Source organism: Mobula birostris, chromosome 16 (genome assembly GCF_030028105.1).
Source record: "Mobula birostris isolate sMobBir1 chromosome 16, sMobBir1.hap1, whole genome shotgun sequence".
In the NCBI taxonomy this organism is placed as follows: Eukaryota; Metazoa; Chordata; class Chondrichthyes; order Myliobatiformes; family Myliobatidae; genus Mobula; species Mobula birostris.
The window spans coordinates 28,884,766-28,911,904 of record NC_092385.1 but is presented as its reverse complement, the minus strand read 5'-3'; the positions used below and the strand labels follow the sequence as shown (position 1 = coordinate 28,911,904).

Genomic DNA, 27,139 nt, shown 5'->3' with positions numbered 1-27,139 from the left:
GTCAACTAAAATACGCAGAAACTTCTACAAATGTACCGTGGAGAGCATTCTGACTGGCTGCATCACTGTCTGGTATGGTGTGGTGGGGGGGGGAGAATCTACTGCACGTGATTGAAATAAGTTGCAGAACCTTGTAGAATTAGTCAGCTCCATCATGAGCACTATCCAAGACATCTTCAAGGAAGGCAGAGCCCATCATTAAGGATCCCCACCACACCCAGGACATGCTGTCTTCTCATTGTTACTGTTGGGAAGGAGGTACAGAAGCCTGAAGGTACACACTCAGCAATTCAGGAACAGCTTCTTCCGTTCTACCATCTGATTTCTAAATGGACAGTGAACCCATGAGCACTACCTTACTACTTTTTATTTCTGTTTTTTCTTGATCTGCTTATTTTAGCTTAACTATTTAATAGACATACATACTTAATGTAACTCAGCTGTTTTTCTCCATATCTATTTATTATGTATTGCCTTGTACTGCTGCTGTAAAGTTAACAAATTTCACAACATATGCCAATGATATTAAACCTGATTCTGATTCTAAAATTTGGTCGTACTGGGAGTACCGAACATAATTGCACTCAAGACAACTTGGTGTACTTTCCTCTGCAAAGTTCTGAAAGGAATTTTGCTTGGGGAATGAGATCATCTTATGCACAAATGATAGATTGAATTTCCTGAATTGAGGAAAAGAAGACCATAAGACATCGGAGCAGAATTAGGTCATTTGGGTTGAGTATGTTCTGGGCTTCACTTTGGGTAGTATAAAATTTCAATTACAAAACATTAAAAAACACACGGTGCAATTGTGTTTGTACTTTATATCAGTCAGTACTCAGGAGTTGCCACCTGAGCTGAACCCAACTAAAAGAATGATGGAGAACTACTCACATATGCCCACCTTGTAAGTATTTTATTTTATTATTCCTGGATTCTACCTAGTTACTGTTAGCTTCATCCTCAGTGTTAGTCATCTCTGTAACTTCGGTAAATATATTTTATTCATTTAGGGAAAATGGGCTTCACAGGCTGAACCAGCGTTACATTGCCCAAACTACATTACCTTTGTGAAGGTGGTGGTGAATTGCTTTCTTGAAGCACTGCGGTCCCTGAGGTGTGGCGATACCCATACTGCTGTTAGGGAGGGGTCTGTGAAGGAACAGTGATCTATTTCCAAGTCAGAATAGCGTGTGCCTTAGTCGATATTAGCAACTTTCAGAATTTTGATAATGGGAGATTTTATACATTCACAATGGCACTACAATTGGACAATTGTAAGGGGATGATAGCTGGATTTGCTCTTGTCGGGTTTCATCTTGAGTGGCACTAATGTTATTTGCCACCTACTGGTCTAGGGCTGGATATTGCCCAGGTCTTGTGGACTGCTTCATTGTCTGATCAGTCATGAATGGTGTTGGACTGGACACTGTGTGGGATATGAAGGTTCATGTTATGATGTCTAACACTCAGACCACAGAATATGTTAATAGCTGTAGATCAGAATGTAGATGCTGATAGGTGAAGCAGAATGTCCAGAAATGGTGTGGATAAGTGCATGGCTGACGATCAACACTGATGCACCTCAGGGGTGTGTGCTTAGCCCACTGCTCTACTCTCTACATACCCATGACTGTGTGGCTAGGCATAGCTCAAATACCATCTAAAAACTTGCTGATGATACAACCATTGTTGGTAGAATCTCAGGTGGTGACGAGAGGGCATACAGGAGTGAGATATGCCAACTAGTGGACTGGTGCCGCAGCAACAACCTGGCACTCAACGTCAGTAAGACAAAGCACTGATTGTGAACTTCTGGAAGGGTAAGACGAAGGAACACATATTATTCCTCCTAGAGAGATCAGAAGTGGAGAGAGTGAGCAGTTTCAAGTTCCTGGGTGTCAAGATCCCTGAGGATCTAACCTGGTCGCAACATATCAATCCAGTTATAAAGAAGGCATGACGGCAGCTATACTTCATTATATACCATGGAGAGCATTCTGACAGGCTGCATCACTGTCTGGTATGGAGGGGTTACTGCACAGGACCAAAAGAAGCCGCAGAGGGTTGTAAATTTACTTGGCTCCATCTTGGGTACCAGCCTACAAAGTACCCAGGACATCTTCAGGAAGCGGTGTCTCAGAAAGGCAGCGTCCATTATTAAGGAACTCCAGCACCCAGGGCATGCCCTTTTCTCACAGTTACCATCAGGTAGGAGGTACAGAAGTCACGCACCCAGCGATTCAGGAACAGCTTCTTCCCCTCTGCCATTCAATTCCTAAATGGACATTGAACCCTTGGACACTACCTCACTTTTTAAATATATATTATTTTTTTTAAATATATATTTTTTGCATGATTTTTAATCTATTCAATATATATATACACTAACTTATTTACAGTATTTATTTATTTTTTTTTCTATATTATGTATTGCATTGAACTGCTACTGCTAAATTAACAAATTTCATGTCACATGTCTCTGACTTCTTTGTTAGCATGCAGTCAGCTGGGTGATCAACCCTTTTAGTGCCTTGGTGCTGTTTGCATCTTGTTCTCATTGGAGCCATTGTAGTCTTCTCCATTTTGCTGGCTTTGCTTCAATTCCCTGCTCTTACCCAACTCCAAATCATTTAATGGTTATTACACTCCTCGTTGCTTGGTCTAGACTAATCTGCTATCAGTTCTGTCATTTAGTCATCTACAACTCTACACTTAAATTACACAACATTCCCTTTCTCTTTCCATGCCCCATTTTTCTGGTTTTGTTCTTTATAAACAGTTCATCCTACAGTATCTTGTAGTTTTGATGACAACACATTACATAGACTTATAGAAAAGCACAGCACAGAAACAGGTCCTTCAGCCCATCTAGTCCATGCTATACCATTTAAACTGCCTACTCCCATCGACCACCACCAGGACCATACCCCTCCATGCCTTTACCATCCATGTACCTGTCTAAACTTTTCTCAAACATTGGAATCAAGCTGCATGCACCACTTGAGCGAATAAGTTTCCCCTCATGTTCCCCTTAAACTTTTCACCTTTCACCCTTAATCCATGACCTCTAGTTGTAGTCCCACCCAAACTCAGTGGAAAATGCCTGCTTGCATTTACCTTATCTATACTCTCATAATTTTGTATACCTCTGTCAAATCTCCCCTCAATCTTCTACACTCCAAGGAGTAAAGCCCTAACTTATTCAATCTTTCCTCAGGTCCTTCAGTTCTGGCAACATCTTTGTAAATTTTCTCTGTACCCTTTCAATCTTATTTACATCTTTCCTGTAGGTAGGTGACCGAAACTGCACACAATACTCCAAATTAGGTCTCACCAATGTCTTATACAACTTCAACATAACATATCCTGAAACAATATTCATATAATCTCTTAGTAGATGTTGCATATAATTCACCTGGATATGGTTTACTTTTATTTAAAATTTCTGTTGCTGTAGTATTTTGCTTTATCCAACATCTTTCAGTTACTTCTGACTGTCATCAATCTAATTTAGGATGCACTGGGAAGCAAAGTATGCTTTAATCCACGAGAATAAAAGTGTCCAGCTACTGGTCCATCAAAACCCATACTTTATTTCATGTATAGGAATACAATTTACATATTAAATAACACTATAATAGAACAATTTACTGTAGTTTCCAACAGAAAAAGCAGATTTTTTCAAGTTACAAAACACCACATTTTCAAATGGGTTATGAGACAAACTTGTTCGGTAACTGCCTAGGTCTATTCCTATTGCACACACCAACGATATAGTTGAAAATACCTGCAACTTTGACGACCACTGCCCCAAGGAGTAATAAATGTTAAATGCCTTTGAAATGTGATGACACTGTATTCATGGTACTGCTCAATACACATACAGCTTTCGACATAGCCACCACAAAACTATGAAGGAGTTGAGACTAGAAAAAAATTAGCTTTATATGAAAATATAAAATTCTGTGATTATATAACATAGATACAAAGTCCCCATAAGATGCCTGCAAAGCAACAAAATATTTACAATTTGATTTGTCTGCTACCTTTAAGAATGAATGTAGATTATGATTTTCAGGACGTGGTATATGATCTATGAATGCATTTGCCTAAAACACAGAAACAAAATTATTTTTGAAGACAACTACACCATGAGGTTAAAAAGAAAATTCTAATATCTCCACTTTGTTGAGAAAAGTTTTTTTCTTTTTTTTATATATAGATAGATTTTCTTGAAAACAGTTCAAGCTTTTTAATTGCCTAAAAGTCTGATTTGTGTTTGCCCCTTCAAAATGTTTAGTTTGTATAGAAAATGTCTCCTACTTTGTGAAAATACCTCTTTTTAATACATAAAATTTTGAAACTTTTGTTTTTACTTCCAGGTAGCAGTTTTCTTTAAGGGTGTCATGTCAAAGAGAAATATTACAGCAAATTCTGTCCAGCATTGCCGTATTCTTCCCATTCATGAGAACAAAACTACAACTGCAGAGAACTAACTGACTATCACAAATGAATCTTATGTACAAATATGGTCTGCTCCTTAAAAAGAGAAACCATAGAGAGATTCTACATTGCAATTAAGGTATGTACTGTATATCTGTGTGAAAGTTTATTCGCTAGGCAGAAATGTTCATAAAAATACGAACTGGCATCTTGATAACATTAACATTCATCTTATTGAGTCATTTATTGAGCTTACAAATAAAAAAGTGCACCCTGGACTGAAGAGACATTTTAAAAATAATTAATAAGACAATTAAAACTGTATTTCTGGGAAAGAAAAGAATGACTACATTCTGCTGAGAACTACTTTATATCTTTGGTAAGTTAAAAAGTTTGTTCCATCGACATTATATGATCTGAGATTTTTAAAAAAATATTTTAAAATGACAAGTATTGAGCAGGCAAATCTGCTACATTATTGGTGAAGCCTTTATATAAGTAATGGTGTAACTTTATTATTAACAAATGATCTGTCATTTTTGCACTTATCTAATTCACATGTTAATCTATCTTTTCTAATATTAACGCTCACATCCTTGTAAAAGAAACTGACTATGCATTTTTATTAATCCTTCAAAGGGCTTAGCAGTTCTGCATCTTACATGCAATATGACTGTTTCCCTTAAGAGATTTATTACTTTTCAGCTATATGCAAAAAGTCAGCATTTCTCCATAAATATCCAGTTACAACCTGTTACATTACAGATGTAGCATTATTAGAAATTGACAATTTAATTGATTTACCCATACCCCTGGCATAGCAAATCCAATTTATAAAGAGTTTTTTTTTGAATTTTTATACTCTGATCACTGGAATGTAAAGTTGTATCACAGGCATTTCGCAAAGATTTGCCAGGCTCACATAATGTATTACTTCAAATGATATCTAAAATTACACCATTTATGCATAAAAGAGGGCGCCATCTGAACCAATCTCCAACCAAGATGTAGAATGCAAACAACAGGAATTCTGCAGATGCTGGAAATTCAAGCAACACACATCAAAGTTGCTGGTGAACGCAGCAGGCCAGGCAGCATCTGTAGGAAGACCCTGACGAAGGGTCTCGGCCTGAAACGTCGACTGCACCTCTTCCTACAAATGCTGCCTGGCCTGCTGCATTCACCAGCAACTTTGATGTGTGTTGCCAAAATGTAGAATGCTTCTGTTTGCAAAATTACTGTAAAGCTATCTCTAAACTCAAATTCCATCTTCCTATGCACACAGCTAATGAAAGATTGCAGACAGTATAGCTTTGTGGAGTTTTGGGATTTTGTCCTAGGTATTAATCGGCTGTAACACTGATCAAATAGTGCAAACTAGAATGAATTGAGATTTTGTTTTGTGAAGCTAAGAGGTGCAAATACTCAGCAGGATAACAGTAAGATTCAGAATGGTTAAAACATTGAAACTCTCATCACTGTGAAAAGTACAGTCAGGTTGTCAGTAAAATTGGAACCTGGCAATAAAGGCCTCAAAAGTTCATTCAGTCCTTAAACATTTTTTAAATGAAGTGCCATTTGCAAAAAGCTTCATATTACACAAGAGATTCCATGCTCTCGGCTGGATCTGATTCATCAGTGATAATGATGGCGCCGTTTTTGTCAAATGATGAGGGGCCATTCCCATTCTCTTTTGTGCTGATTAAGCTGAGCATTGCTTTATATAGGAACTGATACTGCTCCTGTGCAAAGACAGACAAGATAAAATAAGTTATGAAAATCTGTTAATTTTTGTGCACATTACTACTTCAACAGTCAAAGTTATAACCACTGCAAAAATGTGGAAATTTTAAACAACGTAGTTAGTGTATTAAAAGATGAGTGAGATCGGATTATAACAAATGCCTGAGCAACCTATTTATTGGAATCCTCACAAACATAATGTGATATATAAGATCTTGAGATTTTTAATAACATGTATGTGTTTTGCATATTAACTTCAAGGAAACATTTATGAAGTTTATAGTTATCAATGCAAAATGGAGAGATATTTTAAGTTTTCATTGTCAGGTACTTACAATGTCTGTGAAAACTCCTGGCCTCATAAGGTTTATCATCTTTGCAACCTGGTACACATCCACAGCAGATTCACACTCCAACTGCTGTGAAAGAGTGGTAAGGCCACAGAACAGCCCAGCAGAGACGCCTCCAAACCTGCATAACATAGAATGAAAGTAACTCTTTAAGATATCAGAATATCTCGTCATATGGCCTTCTGCATTTTCTTTATTTCTGCTATATCACTCTATTAAAATTATATTTCTAGACCTTTTCATAATGACTACTCTTAACCTTCTTAACTATATTAATAGAAATTTAAACTATTTATGTGTTTATATCAGAGGATCTAATTAAACATAGTTGTCAATTTTACAGTCCAAGAACATTATTTTTCAGGCAAGACTAAATTAAATGAAAAGAATTATAGTGACGAAAGGCCCTGATTAGAGAATGGTGAGGCAACATAGGTATTGAAATAATAAGGTAGTTTAAATAGGTGTGAAGTGATTCACTTTGCAAGGTTGAACTTGAAGGCAGAGTACAAGGTTAATGGCAGGATTCTTAGCAGTGTGGAGGAATGGAGGGATCTTGGGGTCCAAGTCTATGCAGTACCTGGTTCAAAGTTGCAGTGCAAGTTGATAGGCTGGTTAAGAAGGCATTTGGTGTGTTGGCCTTCACTGGCCAAGGCACTGAGTTCAAAAGCCGCAAGGTAATGTTGCTGCTCTATAAAGCTTTGGTGAGACCACACTTTGTATTGTGTTCAGTTCTGGTCAACTAATGGAAGGATGTGGAAGCTTTAGACAGGATTCTGCCTGGATTAGAGAATATGGTTGAGTTTTCTTCATAAGTGATGAACTTAGTCAAGCGGTAAAAAGAAGAATAGGCAAGTTTTGGGAAGTGAAAATCAAATGGAATATTTGAAGATTATAAATAAGCTAGAAAAGAAATCGAGGGAAACAGAACAGCCAGGAGGGGCCATACAAAGAATCGCAAGAGATTCCATATATATATATTGTGTGTGTGTGTGTATATACACAGAGAGAGAGAGATGAAAATAAAAGATAAAAAACAGGGAGGGGGTAAGACTACTCAACGATAAAGGTGAGAATGTGTGCTTAGAAGTGGAGGATGTGGGTGAGGTCCTAAATGATTACTCTGCATCACTATTTACCAAGGAGAAAGATATTTCAGATAGGCCAAGTTATTGACAGAAGCATATGATGATACTACTAGGGCCTTGACTAATATCTTCATATTCTCTACAGCCACAGTGGAGGACACAGAGGACTGGCAAGTAGCTAAGAAAAAGTGAAATAGGGATAATTCTGGAAACTATAGCCGGTAAGTCTCATGCCTGTGGTAAGGAAGCTATTGGAGAAGATCCTTAGGTTAGTATTTATGAGCACTTGGAAAGCCATGGCATAATTAGGGATGGTCAGTATGGCTTTGTGTGGGGCATGGCTTCCTACCAACTTGTTAGTGGATTTTAAGGAGGTGACAATGATGGAGCTGAGGATATTGTCTACATGGATTTTAGGATGGCTTTACACAAGATTCCTCATCATAGGCTCATCATAAACCAAACTTCTCCAATAATTCCTTTTTCAAGTTACAAAAATCAAAAGAACTTTTAGTAATGGAGTTACACTGCATGGAAGCACGTCCTACAGCCCAACTCCTCCATGCCAACCAAGGTGCCTTCTTCCCATTTGCTTTCATTTGGTCTATGTCCCTCGAAAACTTTTCTCTCAAAACGTCTGTTAACATTGTACACACTGCTACCACATTTTCTGCCAGATTACTGCATGTACTCACCACCCTTTGTGTGAAAAACTTGCCCCTCAGGACCCATTTGAATCCTTCCCTTTCCCTTTCATCTTAAACCTACGCCCTCCAGATTCAAGATTCAAGATTGCTTAATGTCATTTGCTGTATACAAGTGTCAAGAAGAACGAAATAATTGTTACTCCAGATCCGACCCAGCACAAAAAAACACAAAAGATAAAGAAAGTAGTAATAATAAACAAAACACAATAAATATAAATACATAAGACGGCTTATAGGTTGATTAAATGTCCATGAAGTGATGCTAGGCCATGATGTTGTACATATGGTGACTGACAGGAAATAATTAAGTAGTGGTGGAGTTAGTGGGTGAACTGTGATCAGCCTTTCTGCTTGGGGAAAGTAATTTGGGAAAAAAACTATGACTATTCTTCTTTGCCTCTCATGATGCTATAAACCTTTGAATTCCACCATCAACCTCCTTCTTTCAGAGAAAATAGTCCCAGCCCATTCAGTCTTTCTGGTAAGATGATGGCATGCTTGGACACAACAGCCACTCTGGGTCCAGCCAAAGATGTATTTATTTGTTCTGTACACATTTTCTATGATCGCAAATCACGGCTGGATACTAAGAACATATTACACAATTTTGAACTCGTAAAATTTGTACTAGATCAGGACAACACAAGTTGGACATTTATAGTTGGACATACTCATGTCGTCTATTTGCTTCCCCTTCCACCTGGAGAATAATGCTTCCCATACACATGAATTTATTCACTATCAGTGAAATAGGAAGTACATACTCATCGTGAACAATGGTTGGTCCATCTCTGGTTGAGGCCTCTTCTTTTAATACATTAATAAGTTCAAAGGTGCTACTCAGAGGAGCATCTGGATTGGGCCATTTTGGACACTGAAAGTGACGCACTTCTAGTACGTAATCATCCTGAAGGAAAGCAAGATATAAATTCAGATTATTTGTAAATCAACCTTGAGGCCTTTCCATTCCATTAATGTTCATAAACATTTTAATAAAATTTCATGATAAAATAATTTAGTTCCCAAACTACTAGAACTGGTCTTCACACAGACTTTAGTAGAATATCCTGGAAGGAGTTCTTTAAATCAGCATGTCTTTAAATCCTGAATAACACGACTTTCGATTGAAGTCACCTGTGTGCAAGGCCTTTGTACTGAAAATTCATTATAACATCTGTGTCTTTGTGACTGTTTACGATTAGGTTCTGTATTGTTTTTTCTCTTCTGATATGCAACTAGGATCTACAGTCAAAAGTTTCAGCTATCACCAGATGATACAAAATTATTTAGTTGATAGTGAGGAAGACAGTTTTGACACCAGGAATGTATCAGATGGATAGAAAAGTGGCGAGTGGAATTCAATCCAGGCAAGTCTGAGGTGAATATTTGAAAGTGGTGACAAGTAAAGGAATACATGATCAATACTCAGAACTGTAACAATAATGAGGGATTTTGAAGTGAATATCCACTAACCCTTGATGGTAGCAAGGCAGATGGCTCTGGTTTAAATGGCCAACAGTTTTACATATTAGCTTTATTTGTCAGCTGTAGCTCAAAACATAACGGTGAACCACATCATTTGTGTCAGCGACTAACACAGTCCGCAAGTGTTCCCATGCTTCCGCCATCAACATAGCATGCCCACAACCTACTAAATCTTACTAATCCATAAGTCTTTTCTTGGCAGAAGTATAGAATTTAAAATGAAGAATTAAAAAATTGGATCACATTTCGAGTATTGTGTTTAGTTCTAGTCACCACACTACAGAAAATAGCTGAACGGATATTTCTAATAGTGTTATCAGCACTGAAGAAGTTTAGTCCCAAGGAAAGATTGGATAGGTTGAATTGTTTTCTTTGGAGCAGAGACAACAAGGAGATTTAGCTGAGTTGTATAAAAAATCGAAGGCTTAGGTAAAGTGGATAAGGAAGGATTTATTTCCTTTAGCAGAAAGAACAATACCAGGAGAGACATAGAATTAATCAGCAGGGGATTAGATGGGAGATGTGAAGAAACCTTTTCATCCAGTGTGAGTCTGGAGCTTGCTGTCCAAAAAGGATGGTAAAACTGCAAATCCTAGCTACATTTTGAAGTAGTACTTGAAATGGCATAAGCTTGCAGGCTTTGGACCAGGCAGTGGAAAGTGAGCTGATACTCCAGTGGAAATGAATAAACAGTTGACATTTCAGGCCAAGACCCTTTATCAGGACTAGAAAGGAAGGGGGAAGATGTCATAATAAGAAGTTGGCGGTGGGGGGAGGGGAATGAGAACAAGCTAGAAGGTGATAGGTGAAACCATGTTGGTGGGGGAGGGGGAATGAAGTTAGAAGCTGGGAGGTGATAAGTGGAAAAGGCACAGGGCTGGAGAAGAAGGAATCTGATAGGAGAGCAGAGTAGATCTTGGGAGAAAGGGGAGAAGAAGGCGCACCGGGGTAAGTGATAGGCAGGTGTTGAGAAGAGGTGAGACTCCAGAGTGGTCTACCGATATATACCAACATATATCTTTTCTAAAGCCATCAATCCCCACGGCTATCTTGTCACCTCTTCCCACCCTGTCTACTGTAAAAAAAAAAGGCAATCCCTTTTCTCTGTTCCTTTATCCGTGCCGCATCTGTTGCTGGAATGAGGCTTTTCTTTCATCAGAGATGTCCTCCTTTTTCAAAGAATGGGGTTTCCCTTCCCCCACCATTGATGCTGCCCTCACCCATACCCTGTCCATTTCCCGGACATCCATGCATACCCTATCTTCCTGCCACCTTAACAGGGATAGAGTTCAAAGTAAATTTATTATTAAATTATATATATGTCACCATATGCTACCCTGAGATTCATTTTCCGTGGGCGTACACAGTAAATCCAAGAAGCAACAAAAGACCACATCCAACAGGATGGACAAATAACCAATATCCAAAAATAAACAAATTGTGCAAACACAGAAGAGAAAATAATAAACAATAAATATCGAGAACATGAGATGCAGAGTCCTTGAAATTGAGTCCATAAATCATGGTTTTTCAACCAGAGTTCCACAGAACCCTAGGGTTTCGCAAGAGGTTGGCAAGAGTTCTGTGAGAGATTGTGATTGGAAAAAAATAAACATTGCTTTTTGAACGCTTGATGCTAGCAGTCACAATGCTGGGCAGTGACCAAGCAGCCCCATTCACAATCCTGTCAGAGGTCTCTCAGCCTAGTATGGCAGCACGCAGTGGGACTGTGTTTAGTCTCAGTTTTTGCCCCAAGATAGGGGTGGCTTTTGATAATCGGTCAGCACTGTATTGCACGGAGGGGCGGATGGCAGGCTGATGGAAAGCGCTGTATTGCGTGGAGGGGAGGACAATACGCTGATGGCGAGCACCGTTGAGCGCTACATTGTACGGAGGGGAGAACGGTACGCTGATCAGAAGCATGAAGTGCATTTTCCCTGGGTTGAAAGGACTCACCCCACTTGGGCTGAGACATCAGCCTCTCCCTCCTGAATTACCTCCCCAAACTTCCCCTTACCTGGCATCAAATGACATACGGAAGCAAACAAATACGACTGGTGTAGTGGAAAATTGGAGGGAAATTTGCACCCTCAAGAAGGAATTTTTATGTGTTGCAACTCACTGCTGGCCTGCCGCTTTGCTGTTGTTGTAAACGTTGCAAAATATGGATTGTGTAGGTTAGAAATGAATTGTATCGTGAAGTGTTTGTATTTTTTGCGTTTTTCTCATTTAGTTATTTATTATGCCGTTCTTTTTTATATCTTATTAACCCCTATTCCATTGAGCCTACTCTGTGGCAAACACCATACAAACGTAGCAATGGCTCCAGCAAAATTAAAAAGACACTTAATTACAAATCCCAGCAATATGACACGTAAAAGTGCTGATCATTTTAAAAAGCTATTCGAATCTCAAACCAAACAGTAAAGTTTTTAATTAAAATCAATTTACAACCTTTATTTAAATTAAATCTACCAAACCTACCTTTAGAAAAATTAAATCCCAATTTGGCTTAAGCCAGTTATTTAAAAGAAATTTATTATGTTTGCTTTATGAGTTTTTAAAATTTACATTGTCTACTATAAAGAGCATTGACAATTATTTTTCAGATTATTAAATCTACAACTTACTGATCACACTAATGTACTGTGAGCTGTGGATATAATAATATTTACGTTGTGTCCCCCGAGACCTGAAAATTATTTCAAGGTTTCCTCCAGGGCAAAAATGTTGATAAAGGCTGCCAAAAGACTGTGGGAACATTTCAGTGATGGGGCGAGTGAAGTTGAGCAAAGTTATTCCCTTTGGTTCAAAACCCAGATGACTGAGGGGTAATAATTGTTCCAGAACCTGACGGTGTAGGTCCTGAGGATCTTGTACCTTCTTCCCAATGGCAACAGCGAGAAGAGCGCATAGTCTGGGTGGTGGGGGTCCTTGATGATGGATGCTGCTTTCCTGCGACTGTGCTCCATACAGATGTGCTCAATGGTGTGGAGGGCTTTACCGTGATGGACTGGGCCGGATCCCCTACTTTTTGTAGGATTTTCCATTCAAGAGCATTGCTGTTTCCATACCGGGCTGTGATGCAACCAGTCAATATACTCTCCATCACACATTTACAGAAGTTTATCAAAGTTTTAAATATCATGCTGAATATTTTCAGACTCCTATGGAAGTAGAGGCACTGCTGTGATTTCTTTGTAATTGTACTTACGTGCTGGGCCCAGGACAGATCCTCTGAAATGATAACATGGAGGAATTTAAAGTTGATGATCCTCTCCACCTCTGATTCCCCGAGGAGGATTCCGATTTCCTCCTCCTGAAGTCAATAATCAGCTCCTTGATCTTGCTAACATTGAATGGGAGGTTGTTGCTGCGGCAGATTTTCAATTTTTCTCTTTGCATTCCAGATGTTGCAGGGTTGAGTGAAGAGCCAATGAAATGGCATTGGTAATATCTCACTTTTTTTTTCTACCTATTAAATTTTGTATAAAATTTTATTCCTCAAATCCAAGTTTCAATTCAACCTCCCAGTATCATCTTTGTCTTCAAAAGTACAAGTGAAAAAGTTATGACTGCTTTGTTTTTTTTAAGAAAGAATATTAATGCAGGAAATTGTTGCTATGTTGATTGAGTATTCTTAACCAAATTGTTGCTACCATTTGCTGTCTGTCCATAGATAGTGTTAAAACTGTTATGTTTCCAGCATTTTATGTTAATGTGGTAAACTTTACTTTCACCCAGTTTTAACCAATGTTCCATTGTTTATAGATCTTGACATTCTTTATTCTTGGGCATAGAGCTCCAGGTTAACATTATTTATGATGTTTATCATCTTGTAACTTTCAGGTTTCTCTCAGTCATATTATTTCAAATCAGGGGAGTATTGTAACAGTGTAGGGTAATGTAATGAGTGACAGATGACACATATTGTTCATAGTAGAAACTGTTCTATATAATTCACAAACACTGTCATTGAGTGGTTGTGGTCACTTTGAGAGATGGTATCTGACGTGATAACGTCAGTGAAAGTTGACTGCTTTTGGTTTGTTCATAATGGACGTTAAGGGCTGTGGCTTTTGTTAAGCATTTAAAATGAATCTAGCATGTTTTATTCAAACCATCCTAATTTGAAAATAAATAGATGGCCTTTCGTTGTATTGGGTCTAAATCCTAAAAGTCTCTACACCCAACAGCATTGTGTGAGTAGCTTCACACAGCCTACAGCAGTTCAAGAGATTGGCTCACCACCACCTACTCAAAGATAATCAGGACATCAATACATACTGGATTTGCAGGCAATGCCCAGATCCTGAGAGAAAAGAAATCAATATCCTTGGGGTCATCTGATAAGGACAGTATATTATATTAATGTGACATATTTTGACATAATAGTACTTATTTCTAGCTCCTTAAAATACAAATTAAATTAGTTAATTAAAATGCAAATTCTTTTTCACGGTAGTTTTCTCTTCAGGTCAATTTAAGTTCAAGTTCAGTTTATGCCATTCAACTGTACACATAGAACATAGAATAGTACAGCACGTTACAGGCCCTTCAGCCCACAATGTTGTGCCGACCCTCAAACCCTGCCTCCCATATAACCCCCTACCTTAAATTCCTCCATATACCTGTTTAGTAGTCTCTTAAACTTCACGAGTGTATCTGCCTCCACCACTGACTCAAGCAGTACATTTCACGCACCAACCACTCTCTGAGTAAAAAATCTTCCTCTAATATCCCCCTTGAACTTCCCACCCCTTACCTTAAAGCCATGTCCTCTTGTATTGAGCAGTGGTGCCCTGGGAAAGAGGCGCTGGCTATCCACTCTATCTATTCCTCTTATTATCTTGTACACCTCTATCATGTCTCTTTTCATCCTCCTTCTCTCCAAAGAGCAAAGCCCTAGCTCCCTTAATCTCTGATCATAATGCATACTCTCTAAACCAGGCAGCATCCTGGTAAATCTCCTCTGTACCCTTTCCAATGCTTCCACATCCTTCCTATAGTGAGGCGACCAGAACTGGACACAGTACTCCAGTTGTGGCCTAACCAGAGTTTTATAGAGCTGCATTATTACATCGCGACTCTTAAACTCTGTCCCTCGACTTATGAAAGCTAACACCCCATAAGCTTTCTTAACTACCCTATCTACCTGTGAGGCAACTTTCAGGGATCTGTGGACATGTACCCCCAGATTCCTCTGCTCCTCCACACTACCAAGTATCCTGCCATTTACTTTGTACTCTGCCTTGGAGTTTGTCCTTCCAAAGTGTACCACCTCACACTTCTCCGGGTTGAACTCCATCTGCCACTTCTCAGCCCACTTCTGCATCCCATCATGTATACCGCCAAACAAAATAATGTTCCTCTGGACCAAGGTGCACAATAGTATATATAACTCACATACAATAATATTACCACAAATAAATTAACAAAAATAAGGTATATATACAGTACAATACAAGTTAAAAAATAAACAGTATAACACTACTGGTGCTTCATACGTGATAAGACTGCATGATGAGATTCATATGAGGTGGCAGGGAGTTCAGAAGTCTTATGACCTGGGGGAAGAAGCTGCTTCGCATCCTAAAATTTCTTTCCTGATGCTATGGTACCTCCTACCTGATAGTAGAGGACCAAAGAGATTGTTGAATGGAAGGGAGGGAGCATTGACAATGCTAAGGACCCTACTGAAGCAGCACTCCTGATAAATTTCTCTTGTGGGTGGAAGAGAGACCCCAATGATCCTCTCAGCAATCCTCACAATCATTTGTAGGGACTTGTGGTCAGATGCCTTGCAATTCCTGTACCAGACAGTGATGCAACTTGTTAGGACTCTCTTGATGGTGCTCCTGTTAAAATAGTTGGGGACAGGGTGTTGAAACCTCACTTGTCTCAATCTCCTCAGGAAGTGGTGAAGCTGCTGTGCTTTCTTGACCGAAGAGGTAGTGTTGAGGGAAGAGATGAGATCGTCTCTTATGTGCACTCCCAGAAACTTGGTGTTCCTTACTCTCTCCATGGAGGAGCCATTTATGTGCAGTTTGAATTGGTCAGTCTGCACCTTTAGATCATCTCTTTGGTCTTGTCCAAATGGAGACTCAAGTTGTTGTGCTCCCATCATTCTACCAGGCCTCTACCTCCTCTCTGTCACCATCTCGTTGCCATTGTTGACGAGGCCAACCACTGTTGTATCATCAGTGAACTTGATGATTGGGTTTGAACTGGATCTGGCAAATGTACTCACACATCAGCAGTGTGCTGAACGCACCAGGCCAGAGTACTGGTGCTCAGCCTGATGGAGCTAGAGATGTTTCTGTCAATGCAGACTTTCTATCAAGAAGTCCAAGGTCCAATTACAGAGGGAAGTACTGAGACCCAATGTGGACTGTTTAACCATCAGCTTCTGAGGGATGGTTGTATTAAACACTGAGCTGAAGTCAATGAACTGTATCCTGGCATATGAGGCACCATTTTTCAGGTGGGACAGGATGGTGTGCAGAGGCTATGGCATCATCCGTGTACCGATTTGACCGATAAGTGAATTGGAAAGGGTCCCAGGTAGCAGGAAGATGGGGTTTAATGCTCTCTATAACCAGCCGCTTGTTATTGTTGAGGTCAGTGCCACTGGATGGTAGTTGTTGAGGCAGGCTACTGTCACCCTCTTGGGCACCTGGATGATGGCGGCCACCTTGAAGCCTGAGGGGATGGTGGAATCCAAGTTGTGCACTCCTCAGTACTGTTTCTATATTGATGACAGTCGATCACCAGAACTCATTTTCTAGTATAGTAAGGCAATCTAATTTGTGCCTGTATCTCTTCTACACTGATTTGACATGGTTGTTGCCAAATCCACTACTAAGTTCAGTTTCCATTCAATTCTGTATTTACCTAACTCTATACTCACAAGCATAGCATGGCCATCCATCTTTTTTTAATATAATCTTAAAGTATGTCTACCTCAAAGGAATTTTATCTGCTACTCGTGATTTGCCTAGTTCCATATTTCATGCAGCTCCACTTGGAGATCCCTGGTTGATTCATCAATCTCATTTGCATTGGTTCTCTGTCTCCAAGTCATTAATTTAGATTAAGAACAGAAGGGGCCTCAACACTAAAGCCTAGAGCATGCTATTCAATATTTCTTCCCCATTCTGGCATCACTCATTAACAAGTAATCGTTGAATTCATCTTTCAGCCAGTTCTTTATCCATGTTCAGCCTTTATCTTAAATCCCACTGCTCCATACAGCAACATTACTTAAATATATCCGGAGGTATATTCTTCCTTTAAATGTTTTTGTTGTTTTTTTTAACTTTTGTTGCAAACGTTTTCTTAAATTGAATTTCCTGTCATTGGTTTTGTTACTTCAGACTTAGGGATTTGTAGTTGTCTTGCTAGATTATCCTGCTTTCTTGTTAATAAATTAAGGACTTTTCCAGCATTTATTTAAAATCTTTTGAACTTTACATACGTTTGTATTTTACTTTACTAGTTTGGCACAGACAAGATCTATCTGTAAGACTCACTGGTACAGGGACCTCTAATTTGTACATGCTGCCTATTCTGTTGAAGAAAATACTTACTCAATGTGCTAACGTCAATGATCACACTTCAAGGATGCCTACCGTTCCGTCCCACGACCTCACTTCAGAAAATCGGACCATCAGGCCGTACTCCTCCTCCAGGCTTACAGACAGGAACTGAAGCGGGAGGTCACGGTGTCAAAAGAAGTATCGCGTTGGATGGAGGAAACGGATGAGGTCCTCCGTGACTGCTTTGAATCGGTGGACTGGTTAGTATTCAAGGACTCAGCAGCTAACCTCGATGAGTATGCCTCAGCTGTCACGGACTTTATTTGGAAATGCACGGAGGACTGTGTGTCTCGCAAGACAATCTGGGTATTTCCTAACCGGAAACCTTGGATGAATTATGAGATCAGGTCCCTTTTAAAGGCTAGAGCTGTGGCTTTTAGGTCCGGGGATACCAGTCGCTGCACGGAATAGGGGACAAGCTCTCCTCTACAATCACTCTGAGCACCGGTGCCCCACAAGGCTGTGTCCTCAGCCCCCTGCTGTACTCACTGTACACCCATGATTGTGTAGCCAAGTTTCCATCAAACTCAATATATAAGTTTGCTGATGACACAACAATTGTAGGCCGTATCTTGGGTAATGATGAGTTTGAGTACAGAGAGGAAATTAAGAACCTGCTGGCATGGTGCAAAGACAATAATCTATCCTTCAACGTCAGCAAGATGAAGGAATTGGTTGTTGACTTCAGAAGGAGTAGCGGACCGCACGACCCAATTTACATCGGTGGTGCGCAAGTGGAACAGGTCAAAAGCTTTAAGTTCCTCGGGGTCAATATCACAAACGACCTGATTTGGTCCAACAAAGCAGAGTTCACTGCCAAGAAGGCCCACCAGCGCCTTTACTTCCTGAGAAAACTAAAGAAATTTGGCCTGTCCCATAAAAACCCTCACTAATTTTTATAGAGGCACCGTAGAAAGCATTCTTCTAGGGTGCATCACAACCTGGTATAGAATTGTCCTGTCCAAGACCGAAAGAAGCTGCAGAAGATCATGAACACAGTGCAGCACATCACACAAACCAATCTTCCGTCCTTGGACTCACTTTACACCGCACACTGTCAGAGCAGTGCTGCCAGGATAATCAAGGACATGACCCACCCAGTCAACACACTTTTTGTTCCTCTTCCCTCTGGGAGAAGGCTCAGGAGCTTGAAGACTCATACGGCCAGATTTGGGAACAGCTTCTTTCCAACTGTGATAAGACTGCTGAACGGATCCTGACCCAGATCTGGGCCGTACCCTCCAAATATCCAGACCTGCATCTCAGTTTTTTTTGCACTACCTTACTTTCCATTTCTCTATTTTCTATTTATGATTTATAACTTAAATTTTTAATATTTACTAATTTTTACTATTTTTAATATTTAATATTTGTAATCCAGGGAGTGGGAAGCGCAGAATCAAATATCGCTGTGATGATTGTATGTTCTAGTATCAATTGTTTGGTGACAATAAAGCATAATTTATAAAGTATAAAGTATTTCACCTTTACTGGCATCTTTTAGGTCAATTCTTAGAGCATAATTATACTTATCTTTAGTTTCCTTTCGCCTCCCCACCTTACTACTTGTGCAGGTTGTGAGTGTAGATTATTAGACAGAGAACTGGGAAAAATACCCTGAGCCAGTGCTTTACTGAGCAGAAAATAGTGCTTCAGCTTCCACTCCGGAGAAGTCTGGTTACAAGCATGCCCAGATGGATCTCAGAGGAAATTTGTTCCAGTGTTTTGCCAACTGAGAAGGTAGCTGCTGGTGCAAGTTGTGATATCTTATGGTAAAGTTACTTTTCACAATTTTAAAACGTTAGAACACTTTGGATATTGTTGGGGGGACACCTAGCAGAGGAAAGCCACAGCAGTTGGGTCTCTAGCACTGAGTGTGGCTCTGTGACTCTGAGGGAAGGGTGGAGAAGAGGACAGCAGTAGTGATAGGAGATTTAATAGTTAGGGGAGCAGACAGGAGACTTTCTGGACATGACAGAGACTCGCTTATGGTATGTTGCCCTTCCAGATGCCAGGTTCACGGATGTCTCAGATCAGGTCCACCGTCTTCTTAAGGGGAAGGGTGAGCAGCCAGAAGTTGTGGTACATATTGGTACCAGTAAACTAGGTAGGAAGTTTAAAAGCAGGATTTCTCATGTGCCAATGAGGATAATAATAGGATGATTTGGCTGATAAATGTGTGACTAAAGAATTGGTGTAGGGGGGCAAGGATTCAGATTTGGCAGTCATTGGGATCTCCTCTGGCGAAGGTATGACTTGTACCAAATAGTAAGACTTACACGTGATCATGAGGGGACCAATATCCTTGCAGGCAGGTTTGCTGAAGCTGTTTGGGAGGGTTGAATCTAGTTTGGCAGAGGGATGGGAACCAGAGTGATAGTCAGAGAATGGGGCAGTTGGTGTAATGGTAAATGCACCCTGTAGAGAGACTGTGAAGAAGGATAGGGCACTACTGCAGTCAGTTGCATGGGTTGAGATGTGTCTATTTTAATGCAAGAAGTATCAAGGACAAGAGCAATGAACTTAGAGAATGAGTCAGTCCATGGAGCTATGATGCTGTGGCCATTACAAAGATTTCACTGTCACAAGGGCAGGAATGGCTGCTGGATGTTCTGGGGGTTAGATGTTTCAAAAAAGACAGGGAGGGCAGTAAAATGGGCAGGGTAGTGGCATTGCTAATCAGGGATAGTATCACAGCTGCAGAAAGAGAGGGCATCTTTGAAGGGTTGCCTACTCAGTCAGTGCAGGTGGAAGTCCGAAACAGAAAGGGAGCAATCACTTTGTTGGGAGTATTCTATAGACACCCTCCTTCCAACAGCACCAGTGACACTGAGGTGCAGATTGGGAGGTAGATTTTGGAAATAACAAGCAAAAATAACATTGGGTGATTTCAACTTGTTGTATTGGGTGATTTCAACTTCCTGAATATTGATTGCTGATTAGAGGAAAGTCATACGGGATCTGGTACTAGTGAACCAGGTCTCGTGATAGATCTCTCGGTGGGCGAGTTTTCTCTGACCCTTAGCATAGCCTTGGAAAGGGATAAGAGCAGACAGTACGAGAGAGTATTTAGTTGGGGAAGGTGAATTATAAGGGTATTAGGCAGGAATATGGAGGTGCAAATTAGAAACAGATGTACTTTGGGAAATGTACAACAGGAATGTGGGGGCTGTTCAGGGAGCACGTGCATGAGCTTCTGTGTATGTTTGTCCCATTGAGCCTGGGAAAGGATGGTAAGGTAAGGAACTATGCTTGACAAAAGAAGTGGAATATCTAGACAAGAGGAAAAAGGAAGCATATTTAAGGTTTATGAAACAAGGATCCGATAGGGCTCTTAAGAGTTATAACGTAGCCAGGAAGGAGTTTAAGAGGGACAAAGGAGAGGTAGAAGAGGACATGAGAAGGCCTTGGTGAGTAAGATTAAGGAAACCCCTAAGGTATTTTACATATACTGTATGTGAAGAACAGGAGCATGACTAGAGTGAGGGTAAAGCTGATCATGGACTAAAGAAGAAATGTTCCTGGAGCCAGAGGAGATAAGGAAGATCCTTAATGAATACTTTGCTTTAGTATTCAGTGAGAGGGACGTTGACAAAAGTGTGGATAGCGTAGAACAGGCTAATATGCTGGACCACGCCAACGTTAAGCAAGAAGATGTGCTGGAACTTTTGAAAAACATTAGGATACATAAGTCTCTGGGGCCAGATGGGATGTATCCCAGGTTACTATGGGAAACAAGGAAAGAAGCTGCTGCACCTTTGGTGATGATCTTTGTGTTCTCACTGGCTACAAGAGTAGTTGCAGATTAGAGGGTGGCCTTTATGCAAGATAATTGTTCTACGATCTTGGGGATTATAGACCAGCAAGTTTTACATCATCAGTGGTACGCAAACTATTGTAGAGGATTCTTAGTGAGGATTTATGAGCAGTTAGATAAATATAGTCTGATTAGGGACAGTCAGCATGGCTTTGTGATGGACTCATGAGCCTGAGTGAATTCTTCAAGGTAGTGACAAATTAGTTGATCAAGGTAGAGCAGTGGATATGGTGTATGTGGATTTTAGTAAGACATTCAACAAGGTTTGCTATGGTAGACTCATTCAGAAAGCCAGGAGATATGGGATCCAGGAAAACTTGGCTGTGTGGATTCAGAACTGGCTTGTCACAGAAGGTAGAGGGTGAAAGATGGAGTGTATTTTGACTGGAGGTCTGTGACTAGTGGTGTTCCGCACAGATCTGTTCTGGAACCCTTGCTCTTTGTGATATTTTTATAGATGATTTGGATAAGGAAGGGAAAGGATGGGCTAGTAAATTTGCCAATAACATGAAGCCTGGTGGTGTTGTGAATAGTGAAGAGGGTTGTTGTGGGTTATAATTGATATCGATTGTTTGCAGAGCTGGGCTGAGAAGTGGCAGATAGTGTTCAGTCCAGAGAATTGTGAAGTGATACACTTTGAAAGATTGAACTTGAAGGCAGAGCACAAGATTAAAGGCAGGATTCTTTGCAGTGAATGTCAGGATTTTTAGGTAGGCACATGGTTGGTGAAAAACGGAGGCTACGTGGGCAGGAAGGGCTGGATTGATCTTGAAATATATTAAAGGGTTGGCACAACATTGTGGGCTGAAAGGCCTGTACTGTGCTCTACTGTTCTGGGTTCTATGTCCTAAAATTGTATTTGGATCATTACTATACAAATTAGTTTGTTTAACACCAAGTGATCTTCTTAATGGTACTGTCTAATTTTTGGTTAATGCACTCGCACCCTGACTCTAAGCTTTAGTAACCTTAATGGTGTCACCAGATATCACACTGGATCTATCAACTTACTCAGCCAGGGTAACATTTCTGAAGATTAATATTTCTTTATAAAGACCCAATCATATAACGGCATACTGAGGATAAAATCCCATAGCCATTGTAGCTGCACAGGGAACTGAATGCCTTAGTGATACTGGATAAAGAGCCAGCTTCTATGTTGCCTAATTTTTGCTAATAGCAATACACTGATGATACCACATTATTGTTTACCAACTTGGCATGCATCAATGGAAGATCTTCATTCTCAACTCTCAATAAGATGTAAGTATTCGAAGAATGATGACTGGTCAAAATAAGGTTACTGTTAGCCTAATTTATATATCTTAATCTAATGCAGATTGCAGCCTCTCCTAACATTAATCTAAATCTGATAGTCCTGTAACTTTGCTGAATGTCCTCTGACCATTTGTGAGGAAACATAAAAATATCAAAATCTGATTTGCTTCAAATATGAACAGAAGATAATCATATTTATCTTAAGACTATCTAATGAGCAACAATGTGCCAGAGTTTGATAGATTGATGGTTAGTTTAAAAGAAACACTTTATCAGCATTAAAACAATCATGAGTTTCGTTTTCTCATTTACCTTGGAAGAACTTTGCTTTTGAATGTAAGAGGTTTGATCAGTATTTTAAAACAATGTTTTTTAATATTATAAAGTTTCTCCCATGTTTAACAGCTCGACTTTGGGAACATTCAGTTTCATAAAAGTGATTATTTACCAATTAACACAAAATTGTAAATCTAGAATATTTAGCTTCACCTGTGTTGCCTCGAGGATGAAATCATGGATGATGACTTGTTCTTCATTAGAGAGGCACAGGATGTCTTTGCTGATGAGGGTTACAGTAAAAGCTTCACAATTCATGGATTCTTCACGGCTTGGCCAGTACACAGATTCATCCTCGGCCTGTTGGAAAAGAACAATGCATTTTCAAGACTGGGAACGCTCTCAGTCATGTTGCTTATTATCATTAATTTGAATATCTGGAAAGAACTCCTGTGGGTAGGGGGAATGGAAGCTCATTGCATAATTCTCAGTAGTTTAGCAGCAGATACATATTTATGCTTTCTTCTCCCAGGCTAATAAGGCAACCTCCTCTGAGGCCTTTGTTAATGGTCTTTTAAACTTGCAGCTGGGAATTCTGCAGAAGCGTGCCTCAGTTAACACTGACCAGATATTTTTCCTCTGATTATAACAGATGTCTGTTCATTGTTTAGCATTGTCCCAAAGCAGCGATATTTCATCATAACACTGCGGCCCTCCGTTGGTTGGGGGTCAGTCATGGATGTTGCATCCCAGCTGTTTAAGTAATATGCAAACCTGGGCAGTATGATATGGAGAGCAAACCGTTGCCTATGGAGCAGGAACTCTCTCTCCATGCAACTGATGAATCCAAACGAACAGCAAAGACCGAAACAGTTGGCTCCAGTGGCGCTGCAGGAGTTACCAGTCAGCATTGAACCAACGTAGGACTCTCTTCGGGATTCCTGCTCCGTAGTTTTCCTCAGGGTTTACTACCAAAGTCTTCCCCATGAGTGGATACAGCCAGAAGGCAGTAGAGATTTGAGACCAGAGTTTTCTCTGAAATGAGTTGCGAACCACAGCTGATAAGCCCCATCTGCCCAAAGCAACTGGTTTTAAGGTGCTGTAACCCGCCTTTGCCGTTCCTCCTGTCAGTAGAAATGGTTCCACTGGGCTTAGTAGCTATGTCACATATGAAGGCCAGGAGCAGGACTTGATTGTAAGAGGTTATTTGACATGCATATCATTGGTAGTAGGAGCTTATCCTCACTACCAGCCCTGGCTATAACAACCTTAGGGAACCCCATAGCATAATATTGTGACTTTTGCATTCAAACATTTCATGAAATAAACTGCATTTTAGAGCACAGAGACATATTAATATAGGGAATCATAGCAACTATTACTCAACCATAAAATATAAGGAAATGAATGGTTTCTTCTTTGAGGAAGGAACATTGGCCAAAAGCCTGGGAGAGCTTATTGCTTTTGAATGGCACTGAACAACAGCCATCTATACTGATGGAATAAATAGACAGGAACGTGGGTTATGGTATCATCCTAACCTACTGGAAAAACAAATAGGGCATTTTTACTTGACAGCATTTCAGCACTGTTCATAGAAAAGAGCACAAAACATTTGATGTCACAGTGAGAGGGTTTCCAAACTCAAATGTTATTTTAACTTTTATCACTAGATTGGGATTGCCAAGGAAAGCCGAGTTTTGCTTCTCCATTTCTGAGATTTCTTCAATTCTGTATAAGCTGCTTTTTTTTTCCCTTAAAAGCAGAAACTCTTCCAAACAAAAGCACCTAATTAGCAAATGGAAAACCTCATAAAAATAATCTTCCCACAGAAACATAATACAATTAGCTTTGAGTTCTTATGGCTAATTTACAAAGGACCAGTTTCTCAAATTTCTTCACAGCATAAAAAGAGCCCTTCAGCCCACAGATTCTATTCCAACTCAGAAGAATTCCTGTCAGTCTCATTTACCCACTTGTTTCCCTGTTACTTAATTCTCCCACATATGCCTATCAACTCCACTTTAATTTTCCAGCCACACTAGGAGTAACTTACAGGAGTGGCTAACTTACCAGCACGTTTTGAATTTGGGAGAAAATGGTATACCTGGAAAAAGTCTAGACTATCATTGGGAAAATGTATAAGATGTGCCAGGGTTAGGATAGAACCTGGCAAAAATAAAATGATTTACCATTGTATCTCCTACTTCTTAAACAGTTCATAATGCAAGCTGCCAGGAATTAATCTTCAAATTCTTAATGTTAACTTTGAATGGGTAAAGAATTCGCAGGGACAACCTAGGAGACAGACTGGATAGTTTGCACACCACCTGAACACATTAGTGGAGGTGGGGCAAGCTACATGAGGCTGTACTTCATGAAGAGAAACCACTGGAGTTGCTGAAAACATTCTTCACGGTGCTGTGCAACCAACAATAAGGTTTAATTGACATTGGGAAATTGTGCATCCAAATATTCTGATGCTGAAGTAATGCCTTGGTAAAGGATGAAAGAGGAGGAGAGGTGCTATAATCCCCAGGAATCAGATGTGGCAGAGGGGATACACATGATGTATACCAGGTGATCAGCCCTTGGAACTTATCCAAAGAGTTCAAACATCACAAATGCTTAAAATCAACAAAAGCAGTTTCAGAAGGCATATTCAACCTCAAATACCACAAATTATTACATCCCCATTGCTCAATTAATAGCAGTCCTGAGGAATTGCATTTTCCAATCATAAATGTCACCTCATCCTCACAGTTTAATTGTTAGGAACTTTAAACAGCAGTGTTAAACATTGCACCTGTTAGCAGCTACTTTACTATCATAGCTACATCAAGCAGAACATTATTGATACCTTTCTCTTTTTTTAGAAGAAGAATGTGTTATATGCCCACAGGCCACAGGAATTAACTAAGCACTGCAGGTGTACTTGTGCCCATAAAGGATTCCAGCTAATCATTATGTAAGGGATCAATGCTGAGGTCATGATGTATCCATTTAAGATGATGGAATTGACATATTCAACTCTTATCACACCCACTTAACACACCACATTCCGTTACGATAACATGCATTAACAGTGTAGGAATATCAATTTTATTCTCCTATCAAGTCACAAGACCTTACTCTTTTTCCCTCAGGTATCCAAGATTTGCAACCTGCTCAAGCAATAGAGGAAGTGAATCATGAGATGAAGATCATGCTGCCAATTTTACACTGACAGCTATTATTTCAGATATTGATCAACCCACCCCACATGAATATTATAGTGCAGCATAGAGTTGGGACACCAAGTATGAATGGCCTGCATTTGGCATAGGTGTCAAGGATGCCATATCAGGTTGTCAGAGGTCAAATTTTCTCTGAAGAATTAGAAAACAGCTTCTATCTGGGAATGTGACAGAAAAAAAGCCGTAATGTGTGCCCAACAAATAATATGAGCTTGTCAAGTAAGTCTGCATTCATTTTCAAGAAACACAGTGGAACCTGCAACGTCTTGGAAGGGACTTCAAGTTAAGTTGCAGTTTGAAGGCCAATTCAAGATGGAAATTTGTGAAAATCTTCATTTACCTGATAGGTAGTTAATTTTTATTGCAAAATATTTTATCAAATTCCCAAAAGTGCATCTGACCACTAGCATGCAATCGCAGTCTTAACCTAGCATTGCCATGAAGTTGTTAGTACAAGTTCTCAAAACAAGTTCCTGATTGTAACATTATCAATAAACCCTTTCTCCAATCAAATCCTTGGAGGTGCTTTGGTTCATATTCCAACAATGGCAGTGACCCCATGGAGCATCAAGCTTTCAGTCCTCAATCTTCCATCTAGTCTGCACAATCAGTGCCTTTTCATGTTGCGAGGATGTCAGCCTGAAGCTGGACCTTTTAATCCAAGATCTGCATGAGGTCATCCTCTGAAACTGCTAATGAAAAACAGCAGTTGTCCACCAGCTATCCCATAGTCACCAGATCCATTTTTCAAAGGAGTTCAAGGGTAGTCTGAAATTCTCAGTTAAGTGGATGATTTCAGTTGGAAGATTTGTTTTATGCAGGGATTTTGTTTGTTATATTTCTTCCTTGAGAGGGATATATATTTATTGGCGTATTTTTTTGTTCTGTTACTATCATTTAGTATTTCTTTTCTTTTTTCCATGCTTCCAAATTTGTGTCACCTACTTTTGTTTTAATTGGCAGTCACGTGACACGTCATCACAAAATATGTTCACAGTACCAGTCCAAGTACAATATCTTTGACCACACACCATTCTTAATATAAAACTACATCTTTAAGGATACTATAAATATATTTAAAATTATAATGTTAATTTTTCTTCAGCATATTCTGT

General features: G+C 39.7%; 1 protein-coding gene across 2 annotated transcripts in view; it reads right to left on the bottom strand.

The window, feature by feature from the left end:
• Positions 1-3,581: 3,581 nt before the first annotated feature.
• The window catches only part of LOC140211072 (receptor-type tyrosine-protein phosphatase gamma-like), a 677,613-nt gene continuing 654,055 nt past the window's right edge, over positions 3,582-27,139 (bottom strand). For both annotated transcript variants that reach the window (XM_072280498.1, XM_072280497.1), the window contains 4 exons: positions 23,002-23,148; positions 9,099-9,241; positions 6,525-6,660; positions 3,582-6,188 (listed from right to left, as the gene is read on the bottom strand). In XM_072280498.1, coding sequence (XP_072136599.1) covers positions 6,042-6,188; positions 6,525-6,660; positions 9,099-9,241; positions 23,002-23,148 — 573 coding nt within the window. In that variant the 3' untranslated portion in view covers positions 3,582-6,041. The remainder of the gene's footprint in view (positions 6,189-6,524; positions 6,661-9,098; positions 9,242-23,001; positions 23,149-27,139) is intronic.